This window comes from Protopterus annectens, chromosome 10.part0 (assembly GCF_019279795.1).
Source record: "Protopterus annectens isolate FY-2018-M chromosome 10.part0, PAN1.0, whole genome shotgun sequence".
NCBI lineage: Eukaryota > Metazoa > Chordata > Ceratodontiformes > Protopteridae > Protopterus > Protopterus annectens.
The window spans coordinates 1137793162-1137813279 of NC_056744.1; the positions used below are offsets into that span (position 1 = coordinate 1137793162).

Here is a 20118-nt window from a genome sequence, read left to right on the forward strand (position 1 = left end):
CTTTTTATTAAGTGATGGTTTGTCAAAATTCAGTGCCTCACCAAACCCCGAGAAAACAGCAGCGTATGTTGAACTGCTCTCGGAAACTTTGTACAACAATGTCATTGGCTGCTGTACCTATCAGAAGTAAGCCCAGGACTAGCCCCGAAAACAAGTCACCCTTGTGGCACCCCAAATTAAACAGTGGTCACTGTGGCTGTGGAAGGGGGAAGTACAAATGGGCGACCTACAGTAACTTGGTGGCTGTTCAACCACCAAAAAGGTCCTTTTTGCAAGGATTTGTTAGAAGAATCTTGTGTGACATTGGAAGCTGTTGATAAGACCACTGTGTGAATAGTAACCATTGGAGTATCCTCATGTGCATTCATCCCAGAGGAACCGCTATGAGTGTCGCTGCCATGGTGCCTAACAGCTTCAGAACCTGGAATGCCGGAACTCTCCTTTCCGTTAATAAATGGGACACTTGACTTCGGAAAGATATTACTCTTTCTTGAGGCAATCTGACCAGGGAGGTGGTGGTGTCTAGATCTGCTCCTATAAAGGAAATATGCTGCAACGGCAATAAAGCAGATTTTTCAAAATTTAAGGTTATGCCCAACTTGGAACACAGGTTGACAGTGTAATCTCTGGCGCAAATCAGTTGATGCCTGGTGGTGGCGGTGAGGAGCCAGTCCAGATATGGAAACACCCGGAATCCTAAACGTTTCAGGTGAGCCGTGACCACTGCCATACATTTGGTGAACACTCTGGGGACTGTGGTGAGACCAAAGGGCAGAGCTCAGAATTGGTAGTGACTGGCCCCCAGCCGGAAACGCAAGTGATCTCTGGATGGCCTGCCCATTTTGATGTGGTAGTACTCATCCTTGAGATCTATAGAGCACATCCAATCACCCGTTTCAAGAAACAGAAGTATTGATTGAAGCGTAACCATCCAGAACTTTTCCTTTTTGACAAAGGTGTTTAGTTTGCTGAGGTCTAAGATGGGCCTCCAGTCCCCTGTTTTCTTTGGAACTAAAAAGAACCTGGAGTAAGTTCAGGATCTTATCTGGTCTGCCGGGACTGGCTGGATGACTCTTTTTTTTCTAGCAGCCTTTGAATTTCTATGGCTGCTAGATTCCACAGACTGAGTGGAACATCTGGGATTCTTGTACAAATGGAAGGGGATTCTGAAAAGGGACTGATGTAACCTCTGGTAACTATGCTTTTTTACCCAAGAATCTGATGTAATTCCTAGCCAGGTATCTGGGTATAAAGCTAAGCGACCCCCAACTTCCTCCTGAGCAGGAAGGTCGGGCCTCCTCTCAGGAGCGCTGATAGGGCTTGCCAAAGAACTGCACCTTGGTTCTGCGGACCCCCTCTGCTGCCTGGGCGGCATCTACCATTATACCCCCCTCCTCTACCCCTGGAGGGGGGGTTCACTACGTGTGTTCTGGAAAGCTCCTTGGGATTTTCGGAACCACCTTTCTGCCCTTTGGGGTATGGTCTAGTGGAGGTGAAAAAACGGACTCCTACGGCAGATAGAGTCTTTCCTTCCTGCTCACACCTAGTGAGTGTCTCCTTGACTTTAGGCCCAAACAAGGAAGAAAAAGCCAACACTCAGAGGCAATTGAAGTTTTATTCCTTTCCCTTCAGACCGGTTTCGGTAACAAATCTTTTTCAGTGATAAAACATACATAATGCAGGGACAGTTTTTATACACAATGTGCATCCCCGATTGTGACATCACTTCCCCCATTAATCCATTCCAGCCTCCAAACACATACAAATGTCAACCAGAATAAACATTTTAAATATATCAGATGTTGTAATCAAACTTCCATTCATATCATATACTTGTGAAATTACCAATTAGGGTCCTTAATAAAAAGAAAAAAGACCCTCATAACTTGTCATATAGTCCAGGATGAAATAGGGCACCCAACTTAATAATCCATTTTCTTTCCTTTTGAGTTAGTATAATGTGCCAGCCTTGCTTCATAGATCTATTACCTTTTACTTGGTCAATAATGACAAATCTAAATGAAGCAGTTCTGTGTAACTGACAATGTCTATACAATGCATTGGTAATTTTTTAAAGATGTAAATCACTCAAATGTTCTGAAATACGACTTCTTAGTTGCCTAGACGTCTGCCCTACATAAAAGGCAGAACATTGGCAATTAGCCAAATAGACAACCCAGTCAGAGCTACAATTCCCAAAAAATAACAAACATTTGACCAGTTTTTACTGCTAAAAGATGAAGTTTTAAACATATGTTTACACAGACTGCAATGTCCACAAGGATGTGGCCCAACAAGCCTATCCCCACAATATGATTAGCTGATGTTGGTTCACATAATCCAAAAAAGTTTTCTTGTAATGCGCAAAATAGAAGTGAGTGTTCTTCCCCTTCTGAAAGAAAACTGGCATCTGATAGACAAACATTGATCCAGATCTGTATTGGCCCGAAGAATATTCCACTATTTATTGACTACATCCTGCAATAAATGTATATTACTGACAAATGTAGTAACAAACCTCATGGTTCCTGATCCATCCTTTTTGGTTTTAGCTTTATAATTCAATAAGCTAGATCTCTCACAATTGGCCGCCCAATCAGTGGCCTTTTGTACTGTTGATTTCTTATATCCCCTATTAATAAATCTACCCTCAAGATCATGCCTAGCATTATGAAATTCCATGTCTGCAGAACATATTCTTCTAATTCTCATAAACTGTGATTTAGGAATATTGTTGATGGTATGTGTGGGGTGTAAACTGGTTGCATATAATAAATTATTGTATTGTGGGTATTTCCTGTATGCTGACGTCTTAAGCATACCATCCCCCTCTCGAAATATTGACATCCAGGAAATTAATCTCTCTACTGTGATAATTAACAGTAAACTCAATCTCCCACCAATTACAATTAAGATATTCCAAAAATTCTAACAAATAGTCCACACCCCCACACCAAACCAACCAACAATCATCTAAGAAACGTCTCCATATATCCATCTATGAGAGGTAAATGTTATGCATGACATCATTTATAATCTGATCTTCCACATACCTCATAAAGAGGTCAGCATAAATTGGGGCAAATGAAGCCCCCACAGCTCTGTTGCCAATAACATTCCCCCTTGAAATAGAAGACGTTCTTAGTCAGTACATGTTCTGCAAGACATGTGAGGAGAGTGTTAAATCCCAGTACATATAAATTAGCTTTATTTAACCAGTATTCTAGGACAAGTAATCCCGCCCAATGAGGAATACTGGTATATAAGGATTTAACATCAAGTGTACACATGAGCCAATTAGGTTCCAGTTGTGAGTCCTGAATAATTTGTAAAAACTCTGTGGTATCCCTAATTCTTGCCCTGACCCCTGATAATAATGGCTTCAGATAGTATGTCAAAAAGGCAGAAATGGGTTCAGTTAAAGACCCCTGTCCTGAAACAATTGGTCTTCCTGGGGGTCTATTCAAATTTTTATGAATTTTGGGCAAGAGATACAGGTACTGTCGGGTTGGATCCTGAACCATGAGTTGTTCTTTTGTCTTCACATCAGTGATTCCTTCTTCCACTGCTTGATTCAAAAATGAATCAATCTCAACCTTAAATTTAGGTGTGGGGTCTGTTGACATCCTAATATAGTTCTGAGGGTTGGACAATTGTTAATTTCCCTCATTCCAGTAATAACTGGCATCCATTATGACCACAGCCCCACCTTTATCTGCTGGAAGAATGATTATATCAGAATTGGAATATAGGTTTTTCAAAGCCTGTTGTTCCCCTTTCAAAATATTATGTCTAAAGCTCCTACCAGAAATAAAGTTAAAATGTAAATCCCTTAGGACGGCTTCCTGAAAAATACCCACATATTCATTGGTGGCATAAATGTGGATTTGTGAAAATGAAATTCAGATGCTCTTTCAGAATTATCAGATGTTCCAAAAAGCAATTTTAGATTAAAAATTCTACAGAAGGCAAAAAGATCTGAAACAAAAATATGTTCATCTACCAAAAAACTGGGAGCAAACCCTAAACCTTTAAGTAAACTTTTTTCATCTATTGATAAAACATGAGGAAATATTATGTACATTATCAAATGGGGTCCCTACTTCACCATTGACTGTAATAGATTTTCCAAGGCTGTCACCTTTGTGATTGCGTCCACCCCTACGGGTTTGTCTCCTAAAGGGCCCACCTGAATTTTTCCTTTTTCGAGTCAGGAGAGTGACTAATATAAATTCCCTCTGTGTCAGTCATAGATGATCCTTCCCCTGAGGTACTGAGACCCTGTGTTGCTTTCTTTAGTATAGATCTTGGTCTTTCCTTTCTAATGTTGGATCTACCCTTGTTATCAATAAATCTAACCCCCCTCTGGGACTCAAAGGGCTTGCCTCTCTCATAATCCTCCACATCTCTATGAAATGTATGTAGCTTCTTTTCTTTCAACCCATTCTCAAAGTTGAGAAGATCTTTGGATAGATTTTACAGGCCTTGCACAAAATAAGGCATACCTTCATATTTTTTCATATTTTCACATCTGTCACATCTTTAATATTTTGTTCAACTGTCCTTTGATAAAAGGACATTAATATATCAACAAAAGCCATAGTGGCTTTTTGTTGTGCCTTCTGCCAATCCTCCATCAATAGGTCATCTGACTTACCAATCAAGGGCTGAATTTTGACCCTTAAACCACATGGAGTAATACCTTTACTCTTATATGCCTTGAATAATTTCAAATGCCATATATTGGTTCTTAAGATTTTCATCTCTTTATTTAGTTGGTAAAACAGCATGTTGCAGCAGTCATGGAAACCTCCTATTTTCTCATTAGGGACCCCATCCATATTGGTCCAAATGCCAAAAACTTTTATGTCATCCTGATCTGCACACAAACCCTGCAGAATTATTTGGAGATCCATGACAATAAGCCCTAAACCTGCCCAATATATTCAGATGACCCTATAAATGGTATCCAAAGACAGATAATGTTTATTTGATGCAAAGCCTGGAAAAATGCACCAAAATTACTTATTCAAAAATATTTCTATGAGAAAGGCAAGTTCCTATAGGTCCCCTAGTAAGTTATATTTCAGATCCAAAACTAGAAGAACATGACCTGACCACTGCCAGAAAACATATGACCACCTGACTTGCTACCCTTCCAACCAAAATTGCATAAAACAATATCTTTATACACATTAATAACTAGAGAGGACCCAAATATTTCAAAAACAGGGGTGAAATCATATGAAAAATAAACAACTAAACACACAGAATACAAATGTGTTATGCCACCAGTTGTTATAGATATGGTTAAAGCATTCTTCACCTTATATTTGTACAATTACAAAAATATATTGTCAAAATATAAAAAATATATTTCAAACTATGGTCTAAATACAGCAACCAAAATCACTGTATTAACATTACTTATATTAATATTTATATGTATTCCACAATAAATGCAATTGTAAACCCCCCTTAGTTTATGATGTTTATAAAGAAAAAAATATTGCCCAAACCCATGAACAAAACTTGTACATGAATATGTCCCTAATAACAATGTGTATATATTCCAATAGAACTCTTATAAATGAATTACCATGCTGTCAAGGAGCAAACCTCAATGATCATAAATATTATATAATAAACAACATTAAATGGCCCCCTTTGTTCAATGTTCAAAATAATACCTTTAAAATTAACAAAATCTTCAAGATTTTCACCAAAATTTACACCAGAAAATGGCGCTTATGCTACCTAGCACACAAATAGTCATAAATATCAATCGGCCAAAGTTCGTTCTCAAATTAAATTATGTTCAAATATTGTCTACATCCATTAATAAAGCAAAAAATGGCAATATATAAATCACCCACCAAAAAAAAAAACACCACGGTGTGTCACCATCAGTCCCTGATCATCCTATGAGTCAGAAATAAGAACACACAATCTGTTCTTAAAAATTGTCACTCTACATTTACTATAGAGTTAAATAAAAATTTTCAGCCTGTTAATCAAAATCTTCTGACCCACCTGTAGGAACTTGCCTTTCTCATAGAAATATTTTTGAGTTTTTGAATAAGTAATTTTGGTGTATTTTTCCAGGCTTTGCATCAAATAAACATTATCTATCTTTGGATACCATTTATAGGGTCATCTGAATATATTGTGCAGCTTTAGGGCTTACTGTCATGGATCTCCAAAGAATTCTGCAGGGTTTGTGTGCAGATCAGGATGACATAAAAAGTTTTTGGCATTGGGACCAATATGGATGGGGTCCCTAATGAGAAAAATAGATTTCCATGACGGCTACAATTTGCTGTTTTACCAACTAAATAAAGAGATGAAAAGCTTAAGAACCAATATATGGCATTTGAAATTATTCAAGGCATATAAGAGTAAAAGTATTACTCCACGTGGTTTAAGGGTCAAAATTCAGCTCTTGGTTGGTAAGCCAGATGACCTATTGATGGAAGATTGGCAGAAGGCACAACAAAAAGCCACTATGGCTTTTGTTGATATATTAATGTCCTTTTATCAAAGGACAGTTGAACAAAATATTAAAGATGTGACAGAGACATGTGAAAATATGAAGGTATGCCTTCTTTTGTGCAAGGCCTGGAAAAACTATCCAAAGATCTTCTCAATTTTGAGAATGGGTTGAAAGAAAAGAAGCTACATAAATTTCATAGAGATGTGGAGGATCATGAGAGAGGCAAGCCCTTTGAATCCCAGAGGGGTGTTAGATTTATTGATAACAAGGGTAGATCCAACATTAGAAAGGAAAGACCAAGATCTATACTAAAGAAAGCAACACAGGGTCTCAGTACCTCAGGGGAAGAATCATCTATGACGGACACAGAGGGAATTTATATTAGTGACTCTCCTGACTCGAAAAAAGAACAAATTCAGGTGGGCCCTTTAGGAGACAAACCCGTAGGGATGGACGCAAGCACAAAGGTGGCAGCCTTGGAAAAACTATTACAGTCAATGGTGAAGTAGGGACCCAGTTTGATAATGTACATATTTCCTCATGTTTTATCAATAGATGAAAAAAGTTTACTTAAAGGTTTAGGGTTTGTTCCCAGTTTTGTGGTAGATGACCATATTTTTGTTTCAGATCTTTTTGCCTTCTGTAGAATTTTGAATCTAAAATTGTTTTTTGGAACATCTAATAATTCTGAAAGAGCATCTGAATTTCATTTTCACAAATCCACATTTATGCCACCAATTAATAAATATGTGGGTTTTTTTCAGGAAGCCGTCCTAAGGGATTTACATTTTAATTTTAGTTCTGGTAGGAGCTTTAGACTTAATCTTTTGAAAGGGGAACAACCGGCTATGAAAAACCTATATTCCAATTCTGATATAATCATTCTTCCAAGAGATAAAGGTGGGGCTGTGGTCATAATGGATGCCAGTTATTACTGGAATGAGGGAAATGAACAATTTTCCAACCCTCAGAACTATATTAGGATGTCAACAGACCCCACACCTAAATTTAAAGTTGAGATTGACTCATTTTTGAATCAAGCAGTGGAAGAAGGAATCATTGATGTGAAGACAAAAGAACAACTCATGGTTCAGGATCCAACCCGACAGTACCTGTATCTCTTGCCCAAAATTCATAAAAATTTGAATAGACCCCCAGGAAGACCAATTGTTTCAGGACAGGGATCTTTAACTGAACCCGTTTCTGCCTTTTTGGCATACTATCTGAAGCCATTATTATCAGGGGTCAGGGCAAGAATTGAGGATACCACAGAGTTTTTACAAATAATTCAGAACTCACAATTGGAACCTAATTGGCTCATGTGTACACTTGATGTTGAATCCTTATATACCAGTATTCCTCATTGGGTGGAATTACTTGTCCTAGAATACTGGTTAAATAAAGCTAATTTATATGCACCGGAATTTAACACTCTCCTCATGTCTTGCAGAACATGTACTGACTAAGAACATCTTCTATTTCAAGGGGGAATGTTATTGGCAACAGCAAGGAACAGCTATGGGGGCTTAGTCTGCCCTAATTTATGCTGACCTCTTTATGGGGTATGTGGAAGATCAGATTATATATGATGTCATGCATAACATTTACCTCTCAGAGATGGATATATGGAGACGTTTCTTAGATGATTGTTGGTTGGTTTGGTGTGGACTACGTGTTAGAATTTTTGGAATATCTTAACTGTAATTGGTGGGGGATTGAGTTTACTGTTAATTATCACAGTAACTAGATTAATTTCCTGGATGTCAATATTTCGAGACAGGGGGATGGTACGCTTAAATTGTCAGTATACAGGAAATACCCACAATACAATAATGTATTATATGCAAACAGTTTACACCCCACACATACCATCAACAATATTCCTAAATCACAGTTTATGAGAATTAGAAGAATATGTTTTGCAGACATGGAATTTCATAATGCTAGGCATGATCTTGAGGGTAGATTTATTAATAGGGGATATAAGAAATCAACAGTACAAAAGGCCAGTGATTGGGTGGCCAATTGTGAGAGATCTAGCTTATTGAATTGTAAAGCAGGAACCATGAGGTTGGTTACTACATTTGGCAGTAATGTACATTTATTGCAGGATGTAGTCAATAAACATTGGAATATTCTTCGGGCCAATACAGATCTGGATCAATGTTTGTCTAACAGATGCCAATTTTCTTTCAGAAGGGGAAGAACACTCACTTCCTATTTTGCGCATTATAAGAAAAGTTTTTTCGATTATGTGAACCAACATCAACTAACCATATTGGGGGGATAGGCTTGTTGGGTCACATTCTTGTGGACATTGCAGTCTGTGTAAACATATGTTTAAAACTTCATCTTTTAGCAGTAAAAACACTGGTCAAATTTGTGATATTTCATTTTTTGGGAATTGTAGCTCTGACTGGGTTGTCTATTTGGCTAATTGCCAATGTTCTGCCTTTTATGTAGGGCAGACTTCTAGGCAACTAAGAAGTCGTATTTCAGAACATTTGAGTGATTTATGTCTTAAAAAAATGACCAATGCATTGTATAGACATTGTCAGTTACACAGAACTGCTTCGTTTAGATTTGTCATTATTGACCAAGTAAAAGGTAATAGATCTATGAAGCAAGGTTGGCACATTATACTAACTCAAAAGGAAAGAAAGTGGATTATTAAGTTGGGTGCCTATTTCATCCTGGACTAAAGGACAAGTTATGAGGGTCTTTTTTTCTTTTTATTAAGGACCCTAATTGGTAATTTCACAAATAAATGTATGATATGAATGGAAGTTTGATTACATCTGATATTATATTTAAAATGTTTATTCTGGTTGACATTTGTATGTGTTTGGAGACTGGAATGGATTAATGGGGGAAGTGATGTCACAATCGGGGATGCACATTGTGTATAAAAACTGTCCCCGCATTATGTATGTTTTATCACTGAAGAAGGTTTGTTACCAAAACCAGTCTGAAGGGAAAGGAATAAAACTTCAATTTCCTCTGAGTGCTGGCTTTTTCTTTTTTGATTTATTTACCAGTTTGGTTATGCTGTGCACCAGTCATACTTGCTAGCTTTTTGGGAGGTGTGTCCCAAACAAGGAAGAGCCATCGAATGGGGTATTAACAAAGGAAGACTTGAAGGCTTCCACAAATGAGCATAAGCACATCCAGGATTGTCTCTGCAGAGCTATCGCTGAACCTGCTGCCCGGCTCGATCCATCAGCTGCATAAGAAATGAGCCGCATGGGCAAGTTCACAATAGAATTAAGGGTGTTAAGCTGTGCCGTCAATTTCTCAGAAACAGCATCATCTGTTTTGCCGTATAGAGCATCTCCAAGCTCTTTGAGGAGATCTCGTTGAAGATGGGTAAAGTGGGTTAAATAGTTAAGCGATCTCATTGCAAATGTCGCATAACTAATGATACGTTTCCCGTATCTGTCCATCGTCCTAGAGTCTTAATTAGGGGGATGAACAGAAGAGGTTTCTAACATCTCTTTCTTGGTGGCCACCACCACCGCCATGGCATCAATGGGGACTCCCTTCATAAGAAAATACCTGTCTTGAGGGGAGGTGATAAATTTGTTGGGCCTCCAAGGGACCGGTTCCATGGAATCAGGAGACTCCCATGCCCTTCAAGTGACCAAAGTCCATTAATTCGTCAAAGGGCGGAGTAACCCAGGAGGTGGAAGGTTGAGACCCAAAGGCCTTCAGGAGCACCGACTCATCCTCGGTAGGGGTAAGGGACTGTCAGTCACCCCTCTGCCTTAACATTTCCAGGATGTCTGCAAATGAGACATCCTCAGAGGTGGATCGTGGGGGCTCTTCTGATTCCTCTATGTCGGTGTTTAATGTTAAGGATTCCTGAGGGGAATCCAAATGCCTCATCTTGCACAGTCTTTTTCTAGGAACTTCATCAGTGGGGGCATCTGGTGAAGTCTCAGTCAAGCAGGGGTCACCCAATGGGGTTACCTGAGCCTCTGGGTCTCGATGCTTGGTAGGGACCTGCAGTGTAGGGACAGAACGCGGCCCTTTAGGGGAGGAAGAGAAAAGATATGAAGAGGTAAGGGTCTTTGCAGACATGACCCTCCTTATGACATCGAAGGTACCGGTTTCCCAACCCAAGGAGTCCACCAGTTCTGAGGAAGATGGCAACCTCACGGGGGCCGAGACCATGGGCTCCAAACCAGAGGAGGGAACCGACCTCATGTGCGTTGAAGCCCCGAGAGGGAGAGTCAGAACCAAAGTGTCGGTTCAACTCTCTCCCCCGGAACCAGTGAAAGAGTGTCTGCTCCGAGACTCTTTGATCGGAACCGAAGAAGTCAAGGTCGACGGGGCCGAGGGCACTGGAACAGCCAGAGGTTCTGAAGGTTCCACCACTATCAGATCCTCTCTTTCCAGCTCTGAAGGCTCAACTGGCCTCGAAGGAGGAGCAGAAATCGTGGTGGGGGGGTCATAGGCTTCAAAGTCAGTTGGATCGAAGCTGAAAGCAATTTGGCCAGGGCCGGGTTCACCAAAAGACTCTGCACCACACAGTCCACATTGATGTCGGAAAGGGCACCAGAAGAACGGGTCGAAAGAGCCAAAGATGTCACCGACTTAAGGATCGGGGACTTTAAAACTTCCGACACTGGCTCCAACACTATGATTTGGCTCCGAGGTTAGATTTTGGTGCACGGCTCCGAAGGCTGCGGAGCCAGCAACCGAGTCTTCCCAGAGGTGCTCGGAGCAGAAGACTTGTGCTTCGATGACACCTTAGAAGACTTCGACCCCTTCGAGGACTTGGAGGTCTGGTCAGTCTTGTCTAATGCTTCTTGAAAGTCTGGCTTCAACAGCCCTCTATCCACCAGTTTCCTTCACCTTTCTAATAAAACCCTGCCACTGAAGGAATGGCAGAGCAATCCTCTTGCAAATGTAGTGGGCCGAAGCAGTACACACGAGAAACGTGGTTATCGGTGATGGATATCTTCTGTACACAGTCACACCTCTTAAATCCTGACTTTTGTTTCCCAGACATGATATCAAAGAACACACACAAATATCAGATCCCTGAATAGTCAAAGTCAAAAAAACACTAAGAACTTCTAGAAAGTTCAGATCCCTGAACTGCAATTGACTACAAGAATTATTTCTTGACACAAACATTCAGATACAACAAATCTAAGTACCTATGAACAATGAGGGGATAGGGAATTAAATTTGACAGAACCCTGTCAAGTAAAACGCAACTAAAGAAAGGCTAAAGGCATAGGAGCAACCGCTCCAAATTCAAAAGACAAAAAAAATAATATACAGTTAACTCACTGAACAATTACAAGAAATATGAAAAGTCTCACAAATATCAGATCCCTGATAGAAGAAAATATAATTACTTATTTAGACTAAGAAGAAAAAAAGGTTACTGGCCCGAGCTTACTCCGAAGATTGTGCGATCTGTTGCAGCAGCAAACTAGATCTGGGGTTGGTAGGAGAGCATCATGGGATAGGGACTGTGCCTCGAGCTACTCAAATATCTTGAGCTTGGAAAGCGGCTGACTCAGAGCTGATGGATTGGCTCCGAACCCGCATGTAAAGAACAAACAGCGAGATTGAGCAACTTCACATCAATGCTTATAGTGGAATAGCAGCCCAGTTGCTTATTTATGCTTTCATAAAATAGTTTGTTCCTTCCAGCTTCTCTGGTACAGCAGATAATCTCAGTTTTCCCTATGTGCTCTATCCTCTATATTATTTTTTGAAATATCTCTTAAGCCGTCTCATATTCAGCCAGCCTTTTCTGAATTTTTGAACTCTTGATTTTTTTTTTCATTTCATCTAATGTGAATATCTGTTTAAAACTTCTTCCATTTTTTCCAGCCCTTTGTTGTTTGACTCGATATACTCTCATCAGGGTTTCATTTATTTTAATCAGGTCTGTGTGTAGTTAATTGTCTTATACTTTCTTCTAGGTTACTGGAAGTCATGCCTGAAGCTTGCACTGCTTTTTGCTGAACACCTGAAGTACTTTTCCCGGTCAATGTTGTTTCCTCACCTTTTGTAGCAGATTTTCTTTCTGGTCCTCTGTATTTTTTCCTGGCATCTGGGCAGTGCACGTACTAGCCAGTTACTGAAATTTACCCAGAAAAGTAAATCCACTGGCTTTCTCTGCTAAGTTTCTGATTTCACACTGGGAGAGCTAGAATTAAGCTGTGCTGCAATCTTGGAAGTCCCCGCTTTCATCTTTACTTCTATAGTCAATAATTTTTGTTTGTCTAGCTATGAATCTGTTTTATTAAATTTTACTGTACATCATATTGTTTATGGAAGCTAAACAGTTCACTGCCTTTCGCTTACAAAAAATATACTACACATTTTAGCAGGCTTGTTGAATTTTTAAATTAGAGAAAATGGAATGTACCAAAATATCAAGAACTTGGATTATCTGCATATGCTTTGTAATCCAGTACATTTGCAAGAGAAGGTAAAGGGACTGTAATAAAACAGCTAGTCAGATTGCTGTAGTTTTAGCCGAGTAGTAGGATTTTCTGTCCTAGTTACAACACTACACTATTAGGGATTAATTTGCATGGCTTTGGCAACATGTATATGTACAGCACTCAGATGGACCAGCAGAAAATGTGAAGCAGCTACAGTTTTTGCCTTTTTTTAGTTTGTTGAGAAGGTATATCCAAATAGGACATTTAAACACATACCTCACTAATGAAAAGTAAAATACAAACAGTAACATACTGAGTGGGTATAATCAGGACTATATACAACATAAATCTGTACATAGTAAACTCTTCTAAACCAGCATTTCTGAACTAATGTTACAAGTTTACATAATACAGGAGATAATTTTTATATAAACACAGTATTAAAGTGGGGTATATGGGATGAGAATGAAAGAAAACTCAAATATTTTGCAGCCTGTGAACACCTAGAGATCTGAACTACATGGTTCACAAGTCTGAATATTAGTACTTTGTGTAGACATGTCCTATGCTGGTGTTTTGACATTGAGTAAATTACACATGCAAAGTCATTTTTTTTTTTTTTTGCTTTTTTTTGTGTTTAGAAAAAGGATGATGATGATGAAGAAGAAGAAGAAAGCATCGTTAACGGTTCCAGTTGTGAATATGAAGAAGAACATACACGTTCTGGTGCGCCCTGGTTCAAGAAACCACTGAGAAATATGTCTGTAGTGGATAGTGAACCTGTACGATTTACTGTTAAAATCTCTGGAGAGCCAAAACCTGAAGTGACATGGTGGTTTGAAGGAGAAATGCTGCAAGACTGTGAGGACTACCAGTACATTGAAAGGGGAGAAACATACTGCCTTTTCTTACCAGAGACCTTTCCAGAAGACGAAGGAGAGTACATGTGCAAAGCGGTCAATAGCAGAGGCACAGCTGCCAGCACCTGCATTCTCACTATAGAAAGTAAGAGCTAAAAGATGCGTGTTCAGTAATTGCATTCATGTGTTTTTCCATAGTACTACACACACCAGTAGTAATTGTCAGCATTTCATATTCATCTCCTGTCTCAGCATTTCATTTCTGACATCTGTTTTCTTTTTCTCACTTTCCATCTCTTCTAGCTGATGACTACTAATGCCTGCCTTTTGCTGGAAGCTTCCTTCTCTCCTTGCCATTTTTGCTGCATTCATCTTTTCTCCTGTGGTGGGGCCAGTTACAGAAAACAAATTGCTTTGCTATGTGTCATTCCTTTCTTAGTCATTGTGCTAGCTTGAAACTGCATGAACACCATTTATACATCTTGTCGTTTTTCATTTTAGCATGGTTTCATTCAAAGGTACCAGCAAAGATGTATGTCTTTATAAAAAAACTGTATCATGTAAAGCAAGCTACACTGTATTGAGAAGGCCACAGGACAAGACATGCAATATTTAACTTACATGAACTGTGCTATAGCACTCCATTAGAGTGATAATAACTTTTGGTTGGAATTCTACATAAACATTTTAAATGCATCTGTTTTCTGAACACTCTGTATTGTAATAATTCTTTCCAGTAGTGTTACGTAATTTGCTAAGACTTCTTTAAAAGTTTGTGTAAGGTACTGCACCTTGAGTAGTTCATTACCAGAAACAAAACAAATTAATCTAAAAAGATGTCAAAAGGGAGTTGAATGAAGTGTTATTTTGATAATGCAGTTATGTCATATGTTGTGTCAATATAATTTCTTTAATTATATACAGATACATGATTTCAGAGAATGGTAGCCATGCAGTAAATTCCTAGCAGTATTGTAATGCTATACAGTATCTTTTTTTTTTTTTTTTTGAGAAGTTGTCTTCTTTGAAAACATCTCTGTGCAGCATGCCTTGCACATTTTTTATGTGACTTGATAAAAATGAAGTCTGCTCACCTAGAACACAAATGCAGTGCATTTTACATAAATAGAACAATCTTTATGTGATCTAAGAGTTAAAGTTGGTCAAACAACTTGTTCTTTCACTTCAGCCATGCTCTAGAGGTAGATCATTGGTGAATATAAGTTTAGTGCACCTAGAGGAAACACAATAAAAGAAACATGAGAAAAACTTACAGTGCATTTCCCTTTAGAAGCAGAGTTGCTTCCTCTTCAAGGAAAAAAAAAACTTTCAAAGTTACATTTATACAGTAAAGTGTAAAACATTTTTGTATAAACTTTGTTAGCTTTCTGAACAGTTTTAACTACACGGTTTGTAAAACTGCTGTAATTTCTGTTATGTACTGTAACACTTAAGTTATAATAAAAAATATGGAAAAAATGAGTACTTATTTAGTGATGTGGATATATGCAACTGTACAACAAAACATTTCTTTTTTTTGTCAGGTAAAAACAGGAAATCTCATAAATACCCTTCACAAGGATACATGAAATACAAGCAAAGACACTGGATAATTCAGTCTCTAAAGTTTGAAACAAAGTGTGATATAAGATGTCAAAGAAGGAAAAGCATCTTGCAGTGGACATCCTGAGATCTGGAATTTTTGATGTATGGTTATAGAGAAAGAGCTAGATTAGTCTTGTGGAGGCACAGCAGTATTAACAAAACTGGGGAGCCTCAACAGTTTTAAAGGAGTCAGCGATTAAATGTGTGATGTGATGGCCACTATAGTTAACTAATTTAAAGGCCAGTGGGGGATTAGCAAAGTTGTTGGCCCCCAGAAGAGTCAAAGAATGGCCAGGGAGGACCAACAGTGTCAGAAGAGTTTGAATGTATCGGCTCTGCTATGAACTGTTTAACTTTGATAGCCCCTTCTAAGCAAAAATATGACTGATAATGTTACCTGCTGTAGCTGCGACCACTCACTTGAGTAGGAAGCCCCCAGAGACAGGAGGATTGACTGGGATCTAAAAGCAGCTATGATCAACTTGAATACATTTTAAGCAAAAACAAAGAAAAAGAATAGCTGGTTAGTTGTGATTAATTTAGAGACAGGCACTGGGTTCCACTATGGCATAGAATGCAGGTTCCAAATTAGAACTTGGTATCATGTCTGGAGAATCTAACTGTCATGGTATTTTTCACAAGAACAAGCACACGGGGACCAGGATTGGTGTGGATTAGTTTGCTACATTTATTTTCCTTACCGGTTATAGACTGTCATATAGTACAGTAGCATGCGTGTCTTGTCAGGTTCACAGTCAACTCAAAATGGCTACTAGCTCCAATACTATCCCCTGTACTGTGTGTAAAATTCCATAAAGGCATGTCTAAATACGGACTGCATTGATCATACTGGTGATCTGATGTCGTCATATCTCCTCTCCCCTGGAGGAAAGGATGAAGTTCTTTTTGAGACCGCAAACTGTATATATTTACACATTAAATATTTGAATGCACATGCTTATTTTGAAAGCATTCAGTATCAAAAGCATTTAATGTATTTGTACGACAATTTACATTCATCAATAAAAAAAAAATATTTAGGCTTATACAATCTAAATGTACTTTCCTGTTAGAAGTTATCGTATTACTTATCTGTTCTGGAACCATTGTAGACCTTGATACCTGAAAGGAAGTCTTCTCATGATGTCAAGTCACTATGGTTAAAGTATCATATAACATGCATCTTTTGGACAGTGTCACTTTTGGGCAGTAAGTCACATTTAGACAGTGTCTCTCGAGTGGAACATAACTAGGTTGATCACATTCAGTTGTTTTTAACAACTGCTCATCCAGTTGAGATGCTTATGTATGCCGAACATCTCAGGAACAGTCTGGATGTGTCTAGCTCTATCACTGGTTTGGATTATATACAATCTAGGGTAACAGATGTGATTGTTGCCAAACTTGGTCCAAGTTCCATGGATTTGGCAACAATCACACCTGTTGTTTCCAGTCAGTTTGCACCAGCTAACCTGAAATGGACAGTGTAGCCTAGATGCAAATCAGGACAGGGATGAAATGAATATCCTTTACCATAAAAATATTTGTATGCAGATTTTGCCCTTCGGTCATTTTGTTGTATGTTCTTAAATTTCATAGTGGTAGACAATAAAAGTCTGTCTCAAGCATTGGGATGATTCAAATCTAGCAGCCCAAAATTAGTTGTCCTGTACTCACTCTAGTTGCACTATTAGATTAGAGCTAGGTGTAGCTTTGTGTGGTGAACAATTTTCTTAACCATTTGTACTGCTGTCCCAGCAGCATCCTGTCATTGTGGATAATATAGACCATTGTTTCTCAACCACTGGGTCCTGGCAGTGAGCATTTGAGAAACTCAAAACCTACAGTTTCAGAGAGTGGGAAACTGTGTGTGTGTGAGACAGATAGAGATCAGAACAAACAGAGTGATGTGTGAGTGAATGTGCGTATGAATGAGAAAGTGGGTGTGCGAGAGATCGGAAGAGAGAGAGTGATGTGTGTATAAATGAGAAAGTGTGTGTTGGGGGGAGGGGAGTTAAGGGAACTATCAAAACACGTAAATATTTCAGGAATCAAATGTAAATAAATATTAAATTAAGAAGCAGAAATCCAGCTCAAGAAGCTAAGGTAGTATTTCAGACTTTATCAGGAAAATGGCTCAGAACTTGCCATTCAGACTATGAATAAACTTGCTCAAAATCCAGCCATCTCACTCACTTACCCAGAGACAGAAGGCATTCTGTAGTCATAGAGCTGACTGGTATGAAGCTTAGAAGACAGCAGCTGTAATGCCCCACCATAACGGTGGACCCACCACTGACCCAGGGAGCTACACCACAATAAGTCTGACTAGCTTACTACGTAAAGCTATGGAGCACATTACATCTTACTTCATAAACTGTGACACTGAAAACCATTTACACCTTCACCCTAAGCAGTTTGGTTTTATAAAGTGAAGCTCATGTCAGTTCAACATGGGAAACTGTTTTAAGAAAAATCACAAAACTTTGGATAATTGTCATGCAGTCCAAACAACCTATTTGAACCTGGCCAAAGCCTTTGGCACCATCTTGCCATTCTGGTGTTGTTAAACCAATAGCTCTGAATCTAGATCCATACGTGGTAAAACAGTCTGGCTAAAGGTAGAATCCATGTAGTTCAAGTAGCAGGTAGAGTAACTAGTGGTGTCCCTCAGAGATCACTGCTAGGACCACTCCTGTTTAGGAAATACCTCTCTGACCTCCAAACAACCAACTTACAGTTAATGAAATTTACTGATGATTTGCGCATAACTGTCAAATTGCCTCTTTCTACAGCAGCCCTGCAACAAGAACTAAACCTCTCAAGCAAATGGTATACTGAAAAAGGGATAAAACTAAATGCAAAAAAGTACAGCATTGTTGCTATTGGTAAATAAAAATTCCACCACCACCCTTCAGTATAACTAGCACCCCCATTCCAAATTGATAAAATGGGATTTCTTATCCACATGAAGCACAGTTATTCTATAACCCAATTCAAGCACAACCTGGATCAGCGGATGGGGAATTGGAAATTTACCCCTGGACTGATGACAGTCTCAAGTAGACAGTGACAGTGTGCAAGTGTTTGGCCACCCTGCCCAAGTCTAGCTGTACCCCTCAAAATAACCCTAGGGTATTCAAAACTTGTCAGATACATTTGGGAAGCATGGCTAGGCTTTTGCTGTGTTTTTACATTCAAAATGTTAGTTACTGTTGGAACTAGTGTTTAGAATTGAGATTCATACATTTATCATTATTAAATTAGATACTTTGCATATATAGATATTTGGTGTGTGTATGTTATAAGCGTTTCGCTGACAATTTGACATCCTCCTGCTTTGGAAAGGTATTTATGAGTAAATTTGTTGTGACCGGGCCCTCATCTTATAAAAAAAATAAATAAATAATTTACCAGGCCCCAGCCTCACAAAGGTTGAGAACCACTGATATAGACTTGACATATTCCTTTGCAAACTGCTGAAACTCATTGAGTTCCATTGTCACCGACCAGTTTTGTAGGAACTCTCCATCTGAAAAAACAGTCATACAAGGACAGGACTTGTTGGGTATTTGTTGTAGGCATGTTAACTGTCTCAATGTCTTTAACAATTGTCCAGTAGTACTGCTAGGTCATTCTTCCACATTATGATTACGCAAATCTGCTGCACTTCTTTGCCATGGGCCCTTTGGTAATGGAGACAATCAGATGACATTCTTTGAGCAGGTTGTTCAAGACAGAATTAACACAAGCTTAGTTATACAACCAATGATATTTGCTCACCATACAGGCATTTTTGCTTTCTTGGATGTACTTGGTTAACCTGTGATGCCCTTAGTGGATTTGACTCAAGATTTCTTTTCTTTGTGAAGTTGGCTCTGTAGTCTTATTTTAATATAACAAGAGAGCCCCTGTGCTCTGCCACATGAGCTCTCACAGAGAAGTATTTGTACAACTATTGAGTTGTCTGTGTTCATTAACTCGGCCACCCACTGCGAACACAGACAATTGTAGTCTGCAGGTCTCTGCACCTTGATTACTTGTTTCTGTGATATCTATCGTATAAGGAAGTTACTGCACTGATAGATATTAGGGCTTGAACATCCCTTCTTCAGTATCTGACTGGACTGTCTCAGTCCCTGGACTTCTGAACAGAATATCGCTGTTATCAGTTGGTTCCCTGGAAGATGAACTGCCTTTACATTGAATCACCAGATCAGCAGCTGTTGACATCTTGGAGGAACTTTACCCAGCTCAGGAGTTTATTAGTGGTACCAGTGTTTGTGATCTGTTTGTAGATGAAAACTATCACTCATATGCCCATTCTCATGTTAAGAATTCGTCTTCAGTTTGGGAAAATCTCCTTTCAGTCTCTGTTAATGTTCTAGAACAGTAAGCTTAAGGTTGCCATCAATCAGTTGCAGTAATGCTAGTTCAACATCATAGTTGCTTGACACCTGTACTCACCAAAGCTGGGTTAATGACATTATAATAAGCAAGCACTGGTGTGGCCAACTAATATATTTTCTGAGCATCACCCTATGTTCATGTCACATCCTTTCTCAGCAGTTATGTTAGAGGAATAACACCATTGACAGTTTTGGCACAAACTTTCCCTGACAGTTTACCATGCCAAGCATATTTTGCTGCTCAATTACGTTTACTGGACTTGATAACTAAGTAACCATTTAATTTTACCTGATCTAGTCTAATGCCATCTCCACTGTCTGATGTCTATAATGCTGAA

General features: G+C 38.9%; 1 protein-coding gene across 7 annotated transcripts in view; it reads left to right on the forward strand.

Annotated features, from left to right (window-relative positions):
• NEXN (nexilin F-actin binding protein) overlaps positions 1–15248 on the forward strand; it is a 955560-nt gene extending 940312 nt beyond the window's left edge. For 6 of the 7 annotated variants that reach the window (XM_044085866.1, XM_044085863.1, XM_044085865.1 and 3 more), the window contains 2 exons: positions 13548–13911; positions 14070–15248. In XM_044085866.1, the coding sequence (XP_043941801.1) occupies positions 13548–13911; positions 14070–14083 (378 nt within the window). In that variant the 3' untranslated portion in view covers positions 14084–15248. Of the gene's footprint in view, positions 1–13547; positions 13923–14069 lie in introns of those variants that run through there. The other variant, XM_044085869.1, reaches the window with a different exon arrangement.
• The last annotated feature ends 4870 nt before the right edge of the window (positions 15249–20118 follow it).